Raw genomic sequence first — 21,840 nt, 5'->3', positions numbered from 1 at the left:
AAAGAAAGTAAGAAAGAAAGAAAGAAAAGGAGTTGAAATTAGAGGAACTAACATGGCGTTACTGGTGGCTGTGGCCGAAACTTCAGCAGAAGAAACTACTCCACACTTGGAACATTTGAGCGTCATGCCGTAAAGGGGCACTGCCATCTGACTGCAATTAAAACCAAAAGACTGAAACAAAACAAAACACTTCGCTCATGAGCACAAACGTCCAAAGGAAAGGGAAAGAGAAGCCAAAAAAGAAAGGAAAGGAGAAAAGGGAACCAACCAACCATACCCAGTTTGGGAGGAGAAATGAAAGACAGGCAGGAATTAAAACTCTCTCATCTGTACCACTCCAGATGCGGGGAATGGGGGGAAATGGACAACTCAGAGACTTGCTGGTGCTGCTGGAGAGGGTGGAACTGTGTTGGTGAAAGTCTTGCCAGATTCATGGTGTCTCTCTCTGGCACCCATGGAAGAGAAACCAGTACTGCTCTCCCACCTCCTTCTTTTTGTTTGGGTTTTTTGGTTTTCTTTTCGTTTTTTGTTTTGTTTTGTTTTTGAGAAATTGCTCTTTTCCCTCCTGGCCTTTTTGCTCCAAAACAAAAAAGGTGGCAGGGTTGTGCAGTAGAAGGCAAGAAGTAGGGCTGTGGGGGCTGTGCCTCCTTATCTTCTGTCCTAAAGCAATGCAAGGGATAAATCACTTATTTTCTCTGACTGGGAGCTGGTGAGACCAGGACAGAGGCCATTCTTTGGCTGCTTCATCCCTGATGAAGGATGGGACTCTTTTCATGTCCTGAAGTTAATCCTGGGCTTGGGTGTTTCCTCAGAACCCCAACCTGCCCTGAAAGGACCCCGACTGGCTGACTGCTTCTGAGACATTCCTTCTCTCAGATCCTGCTCTGGAGCCAAAAGTATCCTTGGGATACTGAGAATTATTCCCACCTGCTGCTCCCACTTTTTCTGCATGGGACCAACCACAGAAAGAGCCCACTGAGGGCTGCTGGTGTGAGGGGATTTGCTAAAGCTCATCCTTGGGATTTTTAGCAGCTGATGAGTGGGAACCCCCCCCATTCAGCTGTTCTTCAGGAACCCAGAAGCCACATTAGCTTGGCACTGGCCCTGTTTTTTCCCAGAATTTAATGGTTGTGTGCTCTCCCTGGTCTGCACAGATCCACACCCACGTCAGAGCTGGCTTGGAAAACGGGAAGGAGTCTGCAAAACATCCCCCAGACCTTCCTGCTGTGCCTGGCATCAGAGAAAACACGAAACCACTGCCAGAGGACAGCAGGTCTGTCATCCCTGGGGTGTGCTGGGGATGCTGCTGAGAGAGGTTTGCCCCAACCAGGAGGGGTTTTACAGCCCTGCCCTGCCTGGGAGAGAGATCAGGAGACTCCACAGAGCATTTCTTAGCTTTGGTGGCTCTCTGTTCAGTCTCACTGCAAAAAGACATCCTGATGAGCACCAACACAGCAGCAGCAGTGGGCCCAGTGAGCCCCTTTCAAGTGGCTATTGATTGTTCTTTTCATTAATTACAGTGACATAAGTCATCATTCCCATCCAGAATAATAACTAAGGCATCCCACAAAAGCTTCCAGACACAGAGGAAATTAGCTCCTGTGTCCACAGATAAATATCTTGCAGGAAGGATGGTTTAAATCCTGTTGGGACAAAGGCTGAACCAAAGATAAGGTGGGTCTGGAGAGGCATTAGGTGCATGACCCTTAAAAAAAAAAATACAGCTTATCCCCAAATCTATAAGCCACAAAGAACAGGTAAGCAGAGAGACAGAGAGAGGCAGAGATAGGCAGCAAAAAGAAAAAACGTAGATTGAATTGAGGAATTTGATGGGAAACTGTACCAGAAAAAACATGAATGACACTGAATCACAGAGAACTGGCCAAAAGACCATTGAAAACACACAAGTGTAGCTGCTGTTGGGTGTGTTTAATGCAGAAAGTTGCAAGCAGTGGGCAGAGATGTGGGTACACTCATCTCCTAATTCCTTCTGGTTGGGGGGTTGTTAATATATTGAATTTCCGTAGCAGGTTTAGATTGGCGCCTGTGCATATGAAAGGGTAGCTAATTAAATAACCACAGTGAATAATGCCTTCATTTAATTGAGCTTTTTCTGCTTCCTAAACGTCCACAAACAGATCATGGGCTCATCTGGTGTGTTCACTGCTACTTTTCTATTGAGCAATGCTTCCCACCAGGCACAGCCCAAAGAGCAGGAGCACTGCTTCCAACAGGAACCATTCCTGAGGGAAGGGCAATCCCAATCCCTTCCTGTCTTAGTGGAATTATTCCCTTCCTAATCACTCTCTCCCCTCTGTGCTCTGACAACCCAGCTCTGTTCAACCCCATCAGGACAATTCCACAGAGATTATTCCACACAAGGTTTTGGGGCAAACTCTCCTTGGGTGGTTTCTGTGATCAACAGAGAGGAAATAAGAGGTCCACCAAGAGGGGACAAGGCTCCTGTCTCTCCCCAGGAGTGGCAGAGGAAGCCCAGAAAAATTAAACTCAGCTAAAATTAGCCCTGGTGAATACCCTTTATGGTCTCATTCCTCCTCCCTGTGTGAGCACACAAATGCTTCTGGAATAAATGCTGGCTGAATGCATTTAAAATTCATTTTAAAGGCTCCTGACATGAAAACCTTCATTTTTTGGTAGCAATTCCTTCTAGAGAGTTCAAACACTGGTGGTGGAGTTGGCCACCAACAGAGACTGTTTGGCTGGGACCTTTTTCTCCATTCCCAGACAGGTTTTGGGGAAGTTGTGGCTTTTCTCCAGCTCTCCAGGCATTCACACCCCCTTCTCTACAGCCTGGTTTTGGGATCCACCTATAAAATCACTGCCATTAGAAAATCTGCATTTTCTGACAGAAGTGACAACAATAATCACAGCTAATTCCACTGCTAAGTGCAGGGCAGAATTCTCGTGTCTCAGGTATTATTTCATGAGAACTGTAGGCACTGATCAATTTGTGACAACCAGTCTGGGCTCCTCTTAATATTCAACAGATCTTTTTTTCTCTTTTTTTTTTAACCCTTTTAAAAATTGTTTTTGCAACACTGAACCATACTTCTTGCCTCTGCTAAAGGAAACACAATGTGTCTTTATTTCTCCTCAGGTCCAAACATCTCCAAAGCCATTACTTGTTCTGATTTTCTTCAGATCTACCTTCCAACACGGTTCCCAAGCCCAGGCCAGAAGCAGAGAACTAAAGGGAAAAGGGCACCAGGGCTCTCAAAAGTGCTCCCACACTCTCAGCAGGGGCACTTGGGAAGGGAGAACAAAACCACTGAGCACAGATAAGGCTTAAAAGTGCTGCACACACACACACGGACACGAAAGAAGGGAGGGGGGGAGGAGAAAAGAAGGAAAAAACAAAGAACATCAGAAAAAAATGACTTTTTGTTTTTGTTTTCTTTTTTTTTTTTTTTTTGTTTTGTTGCCTCGCAGGTTTTGTTTTTAAAGCCCAGCTCTGAGTGTGATCAATAACCAGCTGCTGTGCATTAAATAAGGTCACTCTGTGTGCAGTCTGGATTAGAGAGGGAGGGACTCGCTGCTTTGCTAATCCAATAAACCATTTATTGCAGCCCTGACTTTCAAGTGCAATTACCCTGCTCCAGACCCTGCCTTGCAGCCTGGGTGGTTTTTTTTTTTTTTTAGTTCTCTCTTTGTCAAAAAGGCATCATCCAGAAAGAAGCACTTGCTTGCTACCAGCTGCTCGAAGCAATGCACCAAGGTCACTTCTCTGCATATTTTTCAAAGCAGCAGCAGCTGATAGCTCTGATCACCCAAATCTCCTCTTGTTTTATGGCCGTGGCACTGCTCAGGCACCAAAATTCCCCTTGGCTGCACCCAGGCACCCCAAAGCCTGGCCATGTCAACACTGCTGATAAACCGTGAGCCTAAACAGGTCCCTGTGTTTCTCATAAAATTGTAAAGGTTAGAAAAGACCTCCAAGATCGAGTCCAAACTTTGACCTCTATGGCCACTAAACTCTATCACAAAGTGCCAGGTCCACTCGTTTTTGGAGCATTTCCAGTGATTGAGACTCCACCACTTCCCCAGGCATCCTGTTCCAAAGCCTGGTCATCCTCCCAGGGATGAAATTTCCAAATTATCCAACCTGGACCTCCCCTGGTGCAGCTTGAGGCCATTTCCCTTTGTTCTGTCATTTATAACCTGGGAGTAGATCCTGACCCTCACCTCACCACACCACACCACTCCTTGTTTCAGGGAGCTGGAGAGAGTGATGAGGTCCCTCCTGAGCCTCCTTTTCTCCAGGATGAGCCTCCCCAGCTGCTCCTGGTGCTCCAGACCCATCCCCAGCTCCTCCAGGTCTTTCCTGGAGTGAGGTGCCCAAAACTGAACACGGGATTTGAGGGGCTGGGTAAGAATTTGCCTCTACCCTGGGTTTTGCCTCCATCACTCAATTAAAAAACATTTCCACACAACTACTCCATAATGCAGCACCAGGAATATTGAACCTCATCCATATTATCCACCCCTGCCCTCCGAGACTCAGTGGAGATCCTTTCTCCTTCCACTTCTACACACAGGATATATCCATGTATCCCATGCTTTCTCCACCAGCCTCCAAAGGTTTCAAACTCTGCCTCCATGCAGAGGAACCAGAACAGCTCTTGCTCTCCTCATTTCTTTGCAAACAACTTCTTTCTTCCAGAACACAGCTGTTAGCCACAGTGATAAATCAAATTCCTGCAGTGGACAATTGGGAGCAGAGTTCCCTGCTTTTCCCAGCAGCAGGTAAGGACAGAGCCTCTCTGACTGCAACAACAAGCCAAGAAAGGCAGGGGAAAGTAACAAATATCAAATATCAGCCAGGCTGATCTGGGCTTCTGATGTGACTCAGAGTGTCAGCCTGCCATTTCTGTCCCTTGCTCAGAGCAGAGCACAGCTCAAGGATAAAATCTGAGTAGGCTGCAGGCTCGTTCCTAGAAATGGAGAGGAGAGGGGCTCTCATCCTGCTGGGGGTGCTGGCAATGGCAAAACAGCCACTGCCAAAAGTTTGGGAATAACCCAAGAGAGAGCCCTGCCCGAGAGGAGAAATGTGGAGTCAAGTCTTGAATTAACACTCCAAAGGAAACCAGGTAACACAAATCCTCTGGGCTCAGGAATGGAGGCTGTGGAGAAGATAAAGAACCTCAGGTGGCAGCAGAATTTTTTCTCACAGCAGAGGCTCTTAACTCACCTCTCCTACTGCATCCATCTGCTGCTCTGTTCCCTGCCAGAGCTCCAGAACCCATTCCCTTCCATCACACACCTCTGCTGCCCCTGAGACACCTGCCAGCCTTCAGACACGACCCCTCTGTCACCCAGCTCCTGCCACATGCCACGCTCAGCAGTGCTGAGTCCCTCTCTGCTGTCTCCAGGAGTTAAGTGACCAGAGCCACTTTGCTCTCCCTCATTCTGGGAGGATGCATCAGCCTGGGCTGAAGCCACTTTAACAAAGAGATGAACTTTTATCCTTCCTCCACACAACACAAGGCTCCTTTCTTGGATTTTTGTGCCCTGTTGCACTGAATGACAGGACAAAGAGATTGATTCAAGTGTGGGGTTTTTTTCATTTTGTTTAAATCTGGTTTTGCTTTTTTTTTTGTTTGCATCCCCAATCTCTTTTTGCATCCCTTGCCTGGTTATTGATCACAACCTTGGGTATTTTTGGTTTTTATTTTCACTCTTTACTTAGATGTATTTATAAGGCATACCCTGCCCGTTCCTTCAGTTTCTTATCTGTTATTCCATCTTTGGATACAAGTTTGTTAAAAACCAGAATGCCAATAACCATGTTCACCTGTCAAAAGAGAAACAACACACAAGTTTTGTTCTCAAGAGGGTCAGGTCAAACTCAGTAACACAGAAAGGGTTTTTCCCAAAGCCAGGTCACACTTCTGAAGGCCACCACCCCTTGTGTCCCCTGTCCCCACCTGTCCCACCTCCCCTGGCCTTGCACCAGTGAGTTCAGGACAGCAGAATGCAGCTGGCAGCACATCAAGGAGGTTGGAGAATCACTGAGATTGGAAAAAAACCCCGAGATCATCAAGTCCAACCCTCAACCCTCTCCATGAAGCAGGAGAGACTGGGAATTTCTCAGGTTGCTGCAGGGCTGTTTGAACCCCAACACTGCATGAGGTCCAGCAAGGCAAACTCCAGGCACAACAACAATTTTTTGGGCTAATCCAAATAGAGAGTGGCCAGTACAGAGAGAGCAGTGGGTTGACATTGGCTGCTTCCCAAAGCATCTTCTGGAGTCAGTGCTGCCCCAGCAGCAGCATTAAGAGAATGCAGACAATGTGTCACAGTTCTTTCCTGGTGAAACACCACTGCTGCTCCCAAAATAAGAGGTGGAGGGGCACTGGAGCAGGTAGAAACATCATCTGCTTTGCTGGGATGTCTTGGGAGACAGTGCAGATGGCACAGCACAGAGAATTCCCCCAAAAATCGATGGGCAATGACAATTCCATGCAGTCCGTTTTCCTCAGGGTGAGAGCAGGGATGTCTGTGTCCACCAGATACAAAAATCCACAGTGAAATACAGGCTGGACAGAGCTGGGATCCTGCAGAGTGACCCCAAACTCCTCCCTGTGCCTTTCCAACTGCATCCACTGCTGCCAGCTGCATCTGCTTGACAAACCCCATCCCAACCTCAGCAACACCTCAGTGACACACCAGCCCCACTCCCTGCATGGGCAGGGCACTGATGGTGGAAAAAGGTGACATCCTCCAGCTTTTGCTGTCAGTGGAACAGCTGGTGGTGGTAGAAACTTGTGGTCGATGCTGTTTTGCAGCTTTTGTGGCTTGCAGGGAAATGTTTTAAGGCCAAATTCAGAGATAAATTCATGTGACTTCACATGTCCACGAGTTTAAGAGCTCCTAAGAGTCCCCTGACCCAAAGGAAGGGACCAAACCTCTCACTAATTGCCTAAATCATCCTCACAACAACGATCAATCTTTCTGCTGGTTTCACCAGCTCACTGATGTGGAGCCCACAGCTGGAAACCCATGGAAAAATTCAGAAATTGCAGTTATTTTTGTTTGCATCAGCTGCTGGGTCAGCGGCCAGCTGAGACCATTTCTAGAGTTCACCATGGCATTGATTTAGAGAAACAAGCCTGGCAAGTCAGGCACAGTGACACAGCCAAGGATGAGCAGGAAATCAAAACCTGGTTATGAGCCTGGAAAGAGAGGGAGCACCATGAAATCACTGATCCTTCACTGGGGAGGAGGCTGGTGAGTGCAAGAAAGGATTTTTCTTAAGGTGCAGCCAGGCAGGAGGAAAGGTGGGGTTGAAGTGTGGCTGGATCTGCCCTAGGGCTGGCCCCAAAATGTGCATCCTCATTCCTAAGGAGCAGGGGAGACAGCAAAGAGCAGTTCTGCACTGGTTTTAACAAATCAATCAATCAATCAATCAATCAATCAATCAATCCAGTACATTGATCACCACGATCAACATCCTGCTCTGATCCTGGCTCCACTTGTTTCCTAAGTCAGGGATACAACATGGATATTCTTCCAATAACAGGCTGAGTAGCTTTAGTTCTTTATCTCTGAGATAAGTTCCAGAAACAAAGCCTCAAGTCTGAGATTCCTGGAGATCACCACTACCTGACCCTGTCCTCACTTCATTCCCCTGCCTTCAGCCTGCTCACACAGCTATCACCAGGCTGCTCCACGTGAGCTGGGCCAGCAAAACTGCTTCCAACAGCTCTGTGTTTAAGGCAGATCAGGATTTTTAAGAATAAAGGTCAAACCTTTATCCTTCAAACCTGCAGCTGTTCAGTGTCAGTGGCCTGACTGTGAGTTATGAACATTGCTGAAGCTGCAGGCCAACCACCTCCAGAGTATTATCAAGTATTTGAGCTCATCTGTTTGCAGGTTCCCATTTATAAAAAGCCTTTCCTTTTCCTTTTCCTTTTCCTTTTCCTCCTTTTCCTTTTCCTCCTTCTCCTTCTCCTTCTCCTTCTCCTTCTCCTTCTCCTTCTCCTCCTCCTTCCCCAAGCTCTTTGGTGTCTCTACCAGGGCAATATTCATTTGTCACTTTGGCCAGGAATGAGTCAGGGAGTCTAAAGGAGGTGTGTGGCCTCTGTCTTGGTGCTGATCAAGGCCAGACGCCCCCAGAGATGATTCACCACTTCCAAATATCAGCTGCAGGAACCACCATTTGCATGTACTCACCCTTTTGTGAGGACAATCTCATTTCCTCAGCCTGATGGCGAGGGAAAACCGAGCTGCCAAATGGAAGCAGGCTCCTGTGTTTTTCTCACACTTTAAAAGTGAGAAGGGCAAAGAGGAAGATCCCTTCCTCCCTTGTTGGCACAACAAAAGTGAGGTGGTTTGAGGCAGCAGAGTGACTCTGGGCACTACCAAAGCTTCCTCCCTCTGAATTACAGCCCCACATGAAAGACCTCAGCTCATGCCAGTTTTGATTTCTTGCAGAGGAGAGGCCACTGCTGGCTTTTCTCTTTTGTAACCAGTGATGAAACAATGGAACTGAGGTGGTTTGATGTGCAGTGACAGCACTGAGAATAGAGGCAGCCCCAGCTTTTGTGGAGTTATTCTCCTGTAAGCTCCTGCCATGGGGCATTTCATCCCCAGGCTCTGCATGAAACAAAAGCCTGGACTGAAAAAGGAATTGTGAGTGTCAACAACCCCATTCCTGCAGGACTCTCCAAGGCTCTGGAGTCTCAGAGGGCATAAAGCTCCTCCACTGGATAAAACAATGGGCTGGAGAGAAACTGCAGGAAGATGTGGAGGCTCAAACGTGGCTTTAAACCCATCAGAAATTGCTGCAGCAGGGATTTCCTGGAGGAGCAGCAGTTCTCAGATTCTTTCAGCCCTGAGGTTTCTCCTGGCCAGTGAGGCTTCAGCAGCAGGGAGGGAATGTCACCTCAAGTGACACCTTAAAAACTCAAATAATAACTGGCCAAGGTTGGGGCTGTGCTGGAGTCAGGGGTGATGGGACAGAAAAACAGACTCCCCATGCAGGAGCTGGGGTTTAGGAATGGCTCACTTTAACCCTGCCATCTCCTTGAATTTAAAGCAAACATGACATTTTCAGGGTCGTTAGGGACCTCCTCAGCACTGATCTGAAGATTTCAATTTCACCTGCAAGCAAGGAAATCTGCTCACATGCACTGGCCTGGGATGGACCAGGGATAAAAGCTGTCTGTGAGGGCACAGCCTGGTCTGAAAACCACCAGGAACATTTTCTGAAGGAGTCAATGTCAGAGTTTTCCACCATCATCCTGCACTTCCATCCAGACAGAGCAAAACCAAGGGAAAAGCATTAATCAGACATTAGGGAGCTCTAGTGAGGACAGAGGTGCCCCCATCCCAAATTGTTGGCATTGCTCATTATTCCTGAAAGAGGAAGCTCTTCAGAAACACAAGTGGAAACAAAGAGGGGCATTCTTGGGTTGAAAGAAATTACTATAAGATATAAGGGAGGAGAAAAAAAAAATCTTTCAGACAAGCTTAAATACCAAAACGACAGCAGCCGCCGGTCCCACGAAGGCATAGAGGAGTCCTCCCTCTAATGACAGCCAGCAGCTGGAAAATGAAGAGAGAAGACAAAGTCACCCAGTGGCAAATGTCCCCAACAGGCACATGTTGGCTTCTTCTCTTTGCCTGCAGAGCTCAGCCTGGGAGGTGACACCCCATGGCCAAAAAAAATTTTAAAAAATAATAAAAAAAAAATCTCAGACTTTCAATCAAGCAAGTTTTGCTTCCCATTTCTCCTGAACTTGCATAAAGGCTCCTCTGCCTGGGGACCTGCCCGCAGGATGACACTTGACAGGGGAATTCATGCAAAATTAAGGAGAGTGCTCTGTTTCAGACCAGGTCCTGGAAGCAGCTGCAGCATTTTGCTGGCAAGATGATGCTCTTGTCCTACTTACATGGAAGAAAGAGTGGAAAGAGTGGAAATTTTCCTCTGCTCATTTGCTGACCCTTGTGTCTTCCAGGGGTGCAGGACATTTCCTCCCTCCCTTTGAGATTGCCTCCATGGGGAAATTTAACAACACAGCAGCAAGGTGGGAATTCACAGCATTCCCTGAGTGGAATTTCTCATGGAATGAGCTGAATGTGAGGTGTGTGGTGCCTCTCCTGGAAATCAGCTTGCTCCTTCTCCCTCACACCACATTACCTGATGAGGCCATCTCCATCCTGCACTGACCAGATGTGGAATTCAGGCTCCTGAACTGCCTGGTGCCTTCTCAAACTGAGGGAACTCTCCTTTGAGATCTCTTGGTTGAGGCCCTGGAAGTGTCCAAGGCCAGGTTGGATGGGGCTTGGAGCAATCTGGGACAGTGGAAGGTGTCCCTGCCATGGCAGGGGGATGGAATGAGATGACCCTGAAGGTCCCTTCCAACCCAAACCATTCTCTGAGTTTTTGTTTTTCAGCTTTGACTGTGAAGTCAGGAAGGAAATGCTTTTTCCCCTGTGAGTGCCTGAGCCCTGCCAAAGGATGAGCAGCTCAGTTGTGAAATCCCCATCCTTGGGGACATTCAAAAGCCACCTGAGCACAGCCACCTCCAGGTGACCCTGCCTGAGCAGGTGGTTGGACCAAATAAAAAATCTGAGGCTCTGTGACAGCCATGAACATCCAAGGCAGCACTGGAGCTGAAATTCCCATTTTTTTAAAATGGGGAATACAGCACGGACACACAAATTAAGTGCTCCAGGACAGGAGAGGATGGGAATTTACACTGTGTCAGCAGCCCCTGGGAAAGTTTTCATGCTTTGATAGGGCAGAACTCTGGAGAAAATATGGGATGGAGTAATCCTGTTTCAGCAGGAAATAACCGTGCACTCACCACAGGAGAAGAGCAGGAAACCACAATGGAGAGGGAACTTTCTCCAAGCTCTTAGCTCACCCTGCAGTAATTCACTTGCCCTGCCCTCAGCAAGATGCTTTCATCCTGCATCAGGAGAAAATTGATGCTCCCAAGGAGGGAAAAAAAAAAAAAAAGTCTTCCTGGAAACATTTCAGCCTTGTTGATCAGCCTAATATTTTTTAAATTAAATCTCAGTTGCAAAAAATGGTATTTTTTTTTCACCCCAAAACAAGGAATGTTTCTGAAAAGGCATCCCAAAAAAAGGGAAGTATTTCAAACTGAGAATTAAAAGTAGGATATTCTGGTTTTCTCCAAGATCTGAATCTTGTTTATGTCTAAATTAAACCTGTAATGTGCTAATTTAATCAACTCTGATTTCTTCCTGATAGCAAGTTGCTCTGTCACAAGCTGTCTGAGCAGCTGTAATAATAAAATGAATAATCAGCTGAGGAGGGAGGCAGTGAAAATGAAGCTTTGGAGCTCTGAAATGACTGGAGGTCTCCCTAAATTCAAGAGGAGGGCTCCCAAATCCCAGTCCTTGTCCAAACCTTTTTATCCAACGCTCTCTCTGGATTTTTGTGATGTTTTTTTCTGTGTCTCTTCCAACTGGTGGCTCAGATGAAAAAACCTGACAGTGCTGGGTGCAAAGAGAATTCTCATTCCTGCAGGGTCCCTGGCAGCCCCTGCTCCCCTGGGAGCAGCAGGAATTGTGAAGGTGAGATCACACATCAGCCAAGCACCGATCCCTTCTGACTGCCTGACCTCCCTGCCACGGCACTTCATCAAAGCATTCCTGGGGCTGCCAGCAAGGCAAAGGAAAGGGTGGAGGGATATCCAAGAGGCTGAACTGACAGCAAACCCCAGCCTAGTGGAGATGCTTTTAGCCTCGTGCCTCCACAGAAATATTTGCATTTCTCTTAAGAGGTTCCCTTGTACTTTCCAAGGGATCTCTTTGGTGATTTTTTTAAAAATAAAATTATCACTGCAAGGGAGGAAGTGATTGGTTTAACAATTCCTAAGCAGTGTTTCCTCGACTGACAGCAGCTCTTGTGTTCAGCACAAAAAAATCCCGTTTTTTGCAAACCGTCTGATCTTTTTGTGACTCTGGCACAGCACAGATGGGAGGTGGTGGCTTTTGTCCTGGTCCTGGGAAGGGCTGGCTTGCACTGAGCCCTTTTTTTCACACTGCCCAGCCCTGCCAGCAACTGCTCTCATCTCAATCCTGTGTAAAATTAAGCAGCACCAACAAAACATTTTGTAAAACTGAGATTACAGTCGGGAAATCAGGGCTGGCCCACCAGTGTTTATCCAGAGATTAACCCAGAAGCTGCTGAGATATCTGTGGGTCACAAAAGCCCTGCCACAAAAGCAGTGACACTCCAGGACCCTGAGAAATTTGTTGTGTGCAGGCTGTGCTCTCAGAAAACTTTTGATGGGCTCTCTTGTGGGGAAGGATGTGATTTCCCAGCACCAGTGGCACAACCTCAATTATTCACTTCAAGCTTTAGGAGGTTGTTTGTGAAGCTGTAGAGGTCCAGAGGCAGTCCCCGGAGCAGCAGCTAAAAGCAGAGTTATTATTCAGGCACTCAGCCTAATCTAAGGAGGTGATCAGTGGCAGATCCTTTAGACCTCTGGTGCCCCTCAGACTTTCTTTGAGACTGGAAGAGCAGCCTCTACCCTTCCCCAGCATGCTCCAAACAAAATCTCCCTTCAAACGCAGTTCAGACAAGAGAAAGGAAAAATTCCCATGTTGGAGTGTCCTGAGGAATAAAGGTTGAGTGAATGGCTGCTGGGAATCACCACTCACAGAGCAGCACAGACACACTCCAAATCCTGCAGCACATATTCAATTTTTAATCTGAACCTCCCTCTCCCTCCTCAGCTTATGACTCAGTGCAGTCTGGCCAGCTAAATGGTAAATATTAAACATACTACAAGCTCCCTAAACCTACCACTGGCTCTGATCTCTCTGCATTAGAGCTTGGAGACAAGGGCAAGCCTTTGATGGGACAATTCTTGGTGGGACAGACCCCATCCTGCTGCTCAGTTGTGTTTTCATTGTTAGAGAAAAGCTTCATCTCATGTACAACAAAAACAACAACAAAAAAACAAAAAACAAACCAAAAAAACCCAAAAAAACCCCAAAAAAACCCAAAAACCAAAAAAAACAACAACAAAAAAAACCTCAAAAAATAAACAAAAAAACCCCCAAAAAACAAAAACAAAACAAAACAAAACAACACAAAAAACCCACCAAAAAACCACCAAAAAAACCCCAACAACAACAAAAAAACAAACAAAAAAAACCCAAAAAACCCAAAAAAACCCACCAAAAAACACCAAAAAAACCCCCCCCCAACAAAAAACCAAACAAAAAAACCCAACCAAACAAAAAAAACCCCACCAAAAAACCACCAAAAAACCACCAAAAAACCCCCCAACAACAACAACAAAAAACCAAACAAAAAACAAACAAACAAAAAAAACAAACAAAAAAAACCCCAAAACAAAACAAAAAAAACCCACAAAAAACCAGGACCAAACTGGGTGAAATCCTGCTGAGGTCCCAGGCTGAAAATCCTGATGGGATTTGTTCCACTGTGGTTGGGCCACCTTTGGCACATCCTGAAGATCCAGCTGGACTGGCAGCTCCAGCCTCAAGACAAATCTCACACTTCACACCCTGCCCCTTCCACCAGCTTTGCCCTGAGAGTCTTTAACACCAAGATTAATTCTGCAATGCCTTCAACACTTGCAGCTGTCCCCAAAATGCCATCATGACCATGTCCTGTTAGTTGGATGTCAGGGGAGTTTTTTACCACTCTGAGTGAGATGAGAGAAAAAAAAAAACAACTGCTGTCGAGTGTTAAATTCTGTGCTCCCCTAAATATCAGAGCCCTGCTTTGATTTAATGTCCACTTCCACCACGGGAGCTCATGCACTGCTCTTGGGACTCAGAAATTGTAGGGTTGGAAGATGCTTTAAAAGGCTCTGTGTGGTTTGTGTAGGATTTTAAAAGTCCTTTGTGGTTTATCTTGTCACCTCTTGTCCCCTCCTTCCCAGGGAAGGATGTGCTGTGATCAAAGCTCTTCCTTCCTTCTACAGCTGGAAATGTTTGGCCTTGAAAGTCTGCAGTGGCCACCTGAAATGCCCCATGAGTGCCCAGTGGAGACAAAACTGGGCTGAAAGGACCTCAAAGATCACCTGGTTCCAACCCCCTGCCATGGCAGGGACACCTTCCATCATCCCAGGTGCTCCAAGCCCTGTCCAACCTGACCTTGGACAATTCCAGGGATGGGGCAGCCACAGCTTCTCTGGGAAACCTGTGCCAGGGCCTCAGCACCCTCCCAGGGAAGAATTTCTTCCCAATATTCAATCTAAATCCATCCTCCTTCAGCTCAAAGCCATTTCCCCTTGTCCTGTCACTACATGCCCTTGGAAAAAATCCCTCTCCAGCCTTCTTTTATGTCTTTTAGGTCCTGGAAGGAACCAAAATGTGGAATTCCAATAGGGTGGCAGCGTTGGGGATGTCTGATGGGATCTTTGAGCTTGAGAGGAACTATTGTTCTTCTCATGACTTTGGTGGGACTCACCACCTTCACTCCACATTGGGAAATGTGGAAAAGAGGCAAAAGGAGGGACCACAGAACCATGGAATATCCCAGGAAAGGACCCACAGGGATCACTGAAACCAAACTCATCAAAATGGACTTGCTGGGGTGTGAAGGCCCCATCACCACAATTTTGGTGACAAACATCCTGACAGCAGAGCTGGGATCCCCCTTCCATCCCCTGGCAGCCAGCCCTGGGTGAGTGACAGAGTCCTTAGGGCTGAAAAGAGTCAGAAAAATTGGCAGCAAGAGGAGGAGAGCTGGTGTGACCAGGCAACCCCTGGGAACGCTGGAAAGTCAGCCCAGCCCCTTGGCCACCTCACCCTGTGCCAACTTGAGAGCAAAGCAGGAGCCCAGCAGGTTTTGTCACATGCTGACACCCTCCTGGCTGCAGTCTGCAGGGTGGGAGATGCTGGCACAGTGGTCCAGGGCAGAAAGCAGGGAGTGCTTTCCTCCACGTTCCTCCCTTCCCCGCCCAGGCACTTTTGTGTTGTCAACGTTGACCAAAAAAACTCTTAAACGTTTTTGACAGAGCCACAAAGGTTGTTGCACCAATTCCCACCGGTCTATAAACAAAAAAAAAGAGAAGCAGAAATATCCAGGACCTCCCTCCCATCTCCCTGAGGCTTTTTCTTTATGAATTGCTCTCGTGGATGTGCCTGGAACAAAGTGCCAGAAGCAGATGACCCACAGAAAATCCAAAGGGAATTAATTTGGGACCTTGGTGATGTTTCTGCAAACCAGGCTGTTTTGTCCTCTCCTGAGCCACACAACAACCAGTGGGTCCCTCTCCACCAGGACACACTGAAGGTGGGACAGCCAAAGCATCCTGATGCCAGCACACACTTCGGGAATTCAGTCTGTGGATTTGTACTCGAGAAATCCCCAACCCTGAGCCCTCTGCCATACAAGAACTTGGGCTGGAAAGCAAACAGAAAACGCTGCTGTGCTGCTTTAATTCTCCCCTGCAATTAAAATGCAAACCCTGGACCATTTGGCCGTGGGTGTGCAGGATGTGGTGGGAATTGAGGGAGAGCAGGAGGTTCCACATGACATTTCCTCAGTGGGACGATTGAAGCCTCATCTGCTGCTCTGCTGGCCACATCAACAGCTCCAGCCTCAAACATCCCCTGTGTGGGCTGCAAACCTGCAAACCCCTGCCCAGGAAGGCTCTGGAAAATGATGGGATGCAGTAGGGAAGAGCCTGACTTATTGCTACATCAAATATTATCCTCGAACTGTCACTATGCATGAAATTTCTAAGGTTTTTCACAACACAGGGAAGAAATATTTTCTCTTTTTTTCCTTTTTCATTTAAAGTCTTACTAATGCTCAGCTCTGAGTGAGCCCAGCCTTGCCTTAATGCATTTTTTACCTCTTCCATTATTTCTTTTCTGTTTCCCTTTCCCCATTATGAGCACATAAAAGCTTCTTAAAGACAAGACCTGTGGAATTTGGAAAACAGGCAAACATAGACTGCTGTCAAAACCTCGGTTTGCACAAGTCAGGCTCATTCTGCTGCCCAAAACTGAGCTGAGATATTTTGAAAACGTGAGGCCAATCAAGTATAAAAACAGATTAAAAACCCCCCAAAAACTGGCTTTAATTTTTAAACATCCTAAAATTTAAATATGTCACACTTTTCCCTTTTAAAAATACATTTAAAAAGCTCTAAGTAAAAGGTATTTAGATCAAAGTGATGTCACAAATACAACAGTTAAAGCTAATTAGTCCCTTGGAACATGTTTTTAAAGGATCCAGCTTGGTCAGAGGATGGACTGAGGAGGCAGGGATGCAGGAATTGCCCTGCACATGGAAACGGAGCTCCCAGCCTGCCTCCTGTGGGTCAGTGACTGGGATTTGACAAAAAGGATGGAGGATAAAACAAGGGAAAAAAAGGGAATTCTTTACTCACTAGTTCACGGTGCCGTATCCCTTGGCTTTAGTAAATCCCACAGAAATGGCAACCACCAAGGCAGGGAGCCCTATGGAAATGAAACAGGAGGAAATTGGTAATTTAATCACATGTGCAGCCCTTCTCCCACTCCATATTGCCCATTATTCCCAGAGTTATTCCAGCACCATCCATTTCACCCCTGCTCTGTGGCACAGATTGAGCTCAGAACCCTCAAAACTCAAAGCAAGAACTTTAATTACCTTTGTTATTTAAATAAATATCATGAGTTGTAATCAGCTGCCCCCCTGCTATGGTCTCAGCAGTTGTGGGTGGGGGGGTCTTTCAGCAGATTCAGATGCATTAAACTGATTTATTTTCTTCTTAGGTACTTCATGGTGTCTCTGAAGTTGGACTATTCAGCCACAACCTAACTCCAAGAACCCAAAGATTAAAAGCTTTGTTTGCACTCAGTGTAGGATGAGCAACCCAGGTTCAAATCTGCCCCAAATGAGACAGAAAAGGAAACTAAAACTGAGTTTCCCTATCCCCCAAGATCTGCAATGAAACACATTCCTCTGAACAACGAGAAAGGGTTTTAGGTCTCTTCCAGGGTCTATGAAGGTTCAAAGTCCAGATCTCCCCTTTCCCTAAAGAAATGTCTGGAGATCAGCTCAGAACATTGGATTCTTTAGCTCTAGAGGTCTCCATGTGGTTTTTTTATAGCCCTGCTCCTTGTGGCAGGAGGAATTAAGCCGTCTCAGTGCTGAGGATGGGAAAATCCCATTAAGAATCAGCAGGATCAGTAGCCAGCTGGGATTAGTGCCCTTTGACAAGGCCCTAATTCAGGAGCTGCAGAGGTCATGGCAGGTGACTGCAGGAGATCCCAGGAATGTGCAGGCAAACACCATTCCCCTGGGAAAGGGGTCCCTCAGCAACACAAATCATCCCAGAGTTGATTAACAGTGAGGATCTGCAGCAGCTGGGAGCCACAGGGCCAAGCTGGCTGGAATGTGGAGCATTTGAGGGTTACCCTGCAGGGAAGTCTTCCCATGTGAGATTTTCAATCACAGGTCACGTTTCATCAGTCCAAACCCAACAGGCAGCGGGTTTAAAAAATGTCTCTTTTAATATTAATTTCCATTTTCCTTTCCATTTTCCTTTTCTTTCCACTTTCCTTTCCTTTCCATTTTCCTTTTCTTTCCACTTTCCTTTCCTTTCCATTTTCCCTTTCCTTTCCTTTCCTTTCCTTTCCTTTCCTTTCCTTTCCTTTCCTTTCCTTTCCTTTCCTTTCCTTTCCTTTCCTTTCCTTTCCTTTCCTTTCCTTTCCTTTCCTTTCCTTTCCTTTCCTTTCCTTTCCTTTCCTTTCCTTTTTCTCTTCTTTCCCCTCGCCTTCCCTTTCTTCTTTCCCTTTTCCTATTTTTTTCCTTTTTCCTTTCCCTTTTTCTCTTTCCTTTTTTCCTTTCCTTTTTCCTTTCCATTCCTGTTTTTCTCATTTTTTTCCCTGACCAACTCTAGCTCCTCTCACCTCACACCTTCACACCTCATCTGGATAAATCCTGGCTGCTGCATTCCCTATAGTGCCATCAATCCAGCATCCCACAGGAAGAAACCACACGGGGAAGGACATTTTCAGGAATACAGATTGGTGCAAGAGACCCTGGGAAAGAGGAAATTTGGCAAAGACTCCGCCAAAAATAGCAACTTGTTCTTCACAAAACGCTTCTCTCCGACGTGGTAATTATGCAGAAATCCAGAGTGGGGCTGTGAACTTGGCAGCTCCAGGGACTGGCTCATTCCAAGGCTGGGTAAAAGCCTCAGTTTGGGGTGGGAATGGGTCTGGACAAGGAGCAGCTACTACAGGTGGCAGCTGTGTCGTGGTAGTTAAGCCAATGGGCATTGTAATGAGAGGTGCAGCCCTGGGAGAGCTGTCAGCAGTTTGAGCAAAGTTAGATGGGATTAGATTGAAAAAATCTCCACCAAAAAAATCAAATTTTAATCTAATTTTTTTATTATTATCAAGATATTAATTCCTAACTGGCTTGTTCCATATACCTGGTGTGGTACAGGCAGTACCAGCAAGGCTTTGGGGGCTTTCTGCACAAAGGGAATTTAACACTCACAATTCCAAGTAAATCTATTCAAAACCTCTTTCAAAGAGTTTTGTACTTCCAGGTCACAGGAGAATCAGGCCATGTGTTAATCATGTTCCACTAGAGAAGATGTTTGCTAATAATTCCCAAGAGCCATTCTTGTTATAAACACCTGAAGACCCACTCAGAGGCTGAGCTATGGCAGCATTAAAAATCCAGCTGTGGAAACTTTAACAGGGTGATAAAAATCCTGACAAAAAATATTTCTTCTTTATTGGGGCTAAATATGAGTTGTTCCCAGGGAACAATTTATCTGCCTGTTCTAAATCAGAGAATATCCTGAACTGAAAGGATCCACAAGGATCAAGTCCAGCTTCTGACCCTGCACAGGATTACCCAAAGAGTCACATCATGAGCTTGACAGCAAGCTTGTCCAAGCACAGACAAGAATTATTAACAATAATTATTATTACTAATAATAATCTTAAAATCAAATCGCAGAGTTGCACATCCAAGAGGAGACCAAAGAAATAAAAAATAATCCTCCCTACTGCTGAAATTCTCTGCAGCTTCAATGAGCTACAGCTGAGAGCAGCTGAGAACTTGGCAAAGACGTCTCCAACGACGGCTTAGAGAAATGCAAATGTGCAAAGAGGGGGAAGGGGGGAGAATCAGCCCATGACAAAGTGAATTGTGCTAATTATTTCAGATTATGCTCTTTAAAACATATTTTCGGCTTCTTTCCTCTTACAAGTGCCATTAATCCCAGCTCTACAGCTGAAGTCTAGCAGGATGCTAAATATCCAAAATTCCCTCGCTGCCTTAATAGGCGAGAGTGTTCTTCATTTCTTGTCCTAACCTACTCCAAATGGTTATTATGCATCATTTATCAGCAGTGCATCCTAGCTCAGAGCTAACTACATTTTACTAGCAGTGCAAATTATGCTTCTACACATGTAGGGGGATTTTTTTTTTTTTTTTTAATCTGTACAGACTACAAATGTGAATGTTGCTCATCCAAAATTCCCTTGGCTAACACGCCCATCTGTCCCAGCTTTTACAAATCAGGGGGAAAAAAAAAATCCCTTTTTATTACCTAGGAAAGCTATTAGTCTGTTACATTTGATATCCCTGATGTTGCTGGAGTCACCAAGGAGGTATAAACACATGCATGAGCACACCCAGGCTCCTGCAGCCTGTGCTCTGCAGGTATTGTGGTTCTGCTCCTGCTAACACGCAAGCCCTGGATTTTAATAACACAATTTATTCTCTGTTGTAAGCAAAAGCTTAGGAGGGAAAACTTAAAGGGATGAAGGTGCTGCAACGAGGACGGTTCTTGATGTGCCAGAATAAATCACATCAGGGTGCTTGGTAAGCACCAGAAATCTCTTGCCTGGGGTGAATTGTGAGACTTCAGTAGTAAAATGAGACATTAATAGAGCTCAGCCACACTCCTTTCTATCCTGTGCCTCCTCACTTCTCAGCAACTTTTTGTGCCGCTGCTCCTTTCAAACACACCCTTGTTATCACTTTGAAAGCCCAGGTTTATGGGTTTGTATTTGTTTTCTACTACAGAATGCATCATTTAAGGCTAATAAATTAAACATACGGCAGAGGGAGAGGGAGAAAAATTAGTTACAAGCATCTGCAGCAGTCTCGCAGTTTATTTGTCTCCGAAAGGCGCTGCTGCCATGGAGACAGGATTTCAGAGTTTGCTCCACTCCAGGTTGCTCTGCAGAATCTTAGAACCATAAAATCATTGAGGCTGAAAAGTCCTCGAGGATCATCGAGTCCAACCAGGTCCACCACTAAACCATGGCCCTAAATGCCACTTCTTCACGGGTTTTTGAGCACTTCCAGGGATGGAGATTCCACCCCTTCCCTGGGCAGCCTGTTCCAGTGCTTGGCATTCCTTTCAGTGATGAGATTTTCCCTGATATCCCATCTAAACCTCCCCTGGTGCAACTGGATCTGTTTCCTCTTGTTCTCTTCCTTTTACCTGGGAGCAGAGTGCCTGGTTGCACCCTCCTGTCAGGGAGCCGTGGAGAGTGAGAAGGTCCCTTCTGATCCTTCTTTTCTCCAGGCTGAGCCCCCCTCCAGCTCCCTCAACCACTCCTGGTGCTCCAGACCCTTCCCCAGCTGCATTGCCATCTCTGGACATTTTCCAGCACCTCAATGTCTTTCTTATAGAGAGGAGTCCAAAACTGACCCCACAATTCGAGGTGTGGCCTCAGCAGTTCCCAGCACAGAGGGACAATCCCTGCACTGGTGCTGCTGGCCACAGAGCTGCTGATCCAGGCCAGGATTCCCCTGGCTGGTGTCATGTACCAACAGAACACATCCAACACGGAGGGAGACAGACAGAGAGAGAAAAGTAGAAAGCAAGAAACAAGACCCAACCCCAGGAGAAACCAACCCTGGAGCACCTTCTGAAACCTGAACTCGACTCCTCTATTTTCAGGTGCACCGGGCGGGAGGTTCAACTTATTTTAAACCATTTCAGCCCTTCTTGAAGCCCCTGCAAGGGTTCCAAGCACGCTGCCGAGGAGCACCAGCCCCTTCCTGCAGCCTGGCCCCTGTCTGCTCCGCAGCCCCTGGATCCTCACCCCATCCGAGGCACAAGAAGCGCTTGCGGATGATGCGGTTCCGTAACCGGCCCGTCACGGCCATGTAGGACTGCCAGGCCTCGGTCAGCACCCAGCAGAAAGAGGAGAGGAAGAAGAAGTGCAAGAAAGCCGCCACCAGCGTGCAGATCACCTGGAGAGAGGAGGAAAGGAGGACACGTGAGAGGAGAGGCAGGTGGAGAGAGCGGCGGCGAGCAGAGAGGGAGGCGCGGGGAGACGCTTCCAAACCGGGCTCTGGAAGGAAAAGTCATGGACATCGGGACATGGAAACGCTGCTGAAGAGGGGGCAGGCTCCTCCACAAGCTTTGACCTAGTACTACACGGAAATCAGCTGCTCTTAAGCATGAGCTTTAGGATAAGGCCATGGTTAACACTTTAGGAGAATTGTGGAATTATAGAATTGTTTGAGTGGGGAGGGACCTTAAAGATCATTTAATTACAACCCCCTCAAAACAGGCAGGGACACCTTCCACTAGAAGTCTGAGCACATATCCCATCTTGGTGCTTTCTTGGCTCCAGCAGGATATTTTAATTTCCAAAACATCCAAACTATTGCCATGATCCTTTCAAGGCAAGGGGGATGGAGTAGTTAGTTAACAGTGCACTAATCTCAGTTCAAAAGGTTTGCAAAGCACCACGTCCCTGGCAGTCCAGCCATGGAAATGAAATCCGAGGAAGGCAATTTGGATAGTGCCCCTGCCAAAAAAACAGGGCTGAGTGAAAGAGTTAAGCCGTGAGAGCTGGGTGAAACCACGGCTGCCAGCA

General features: G+C 46.7%; 1 protein-coding gene across 15 annotated transcripts in view; it reads right to left on the bottom strand.

Annotated features, from left to right (window-relative positions):
* Positions 1-21,840, bottom strand: part of ADGRB1 (adhesion G protein-coupled receptor B1) — a 279,870-nt gene that overhangs the window by 32,670 nt on the left and 225,360 nt on the right. For 9 of the 15 annotated variants that reach the window (XM_088179990.1, XM_088179982.1, XM_088179994.1 and 6 more), the window contains 5 exons: positions 21,058-21,208; positions 16,380-16,449; positions 9,501-9,567; positions 5,727-5,812; positions 53-151 (listed from right to left, as the gene is read on the bottom strand). In XM_088179990.1, coding sequence (XP_088036116.1) covers positions 53-151; positions 5,727-5,812; positions 9,501-9,567; positions 16,380-16,449; positions 21,058-21,208 — 473 coding nt within the window. The remainder of the gene's footprint in view (positions 1-52; positions 152-5,726; positions 5,813-9,500; positions 9,568-16,379; positions 16,450-21,057; positions 21,209-21,840) is intronic. The other 6 variants (XM_088180067.1, XM_088180019.1, XM_088180035.1 and 3 more) reach the window with 1 other exon arrangement.

The sequence above is a fragment of the Sturnus vulgaris genome, chromosome 1, assembly GCF_052056855.1.
Source record: "Sturnus vulgaris isolate bStuVul1 chromosome 1, bStuVul1.hap1, whole genome shotgun sequence".
NCBI lineage: Eukaryota > Metazoa > Chordata > Aves > Passeriformes > Sturnidae > Sturnus > Sturnus vulgaris.
This window is presented reverse-complemented; position numbering and strand designations above follow the sequence as displayed.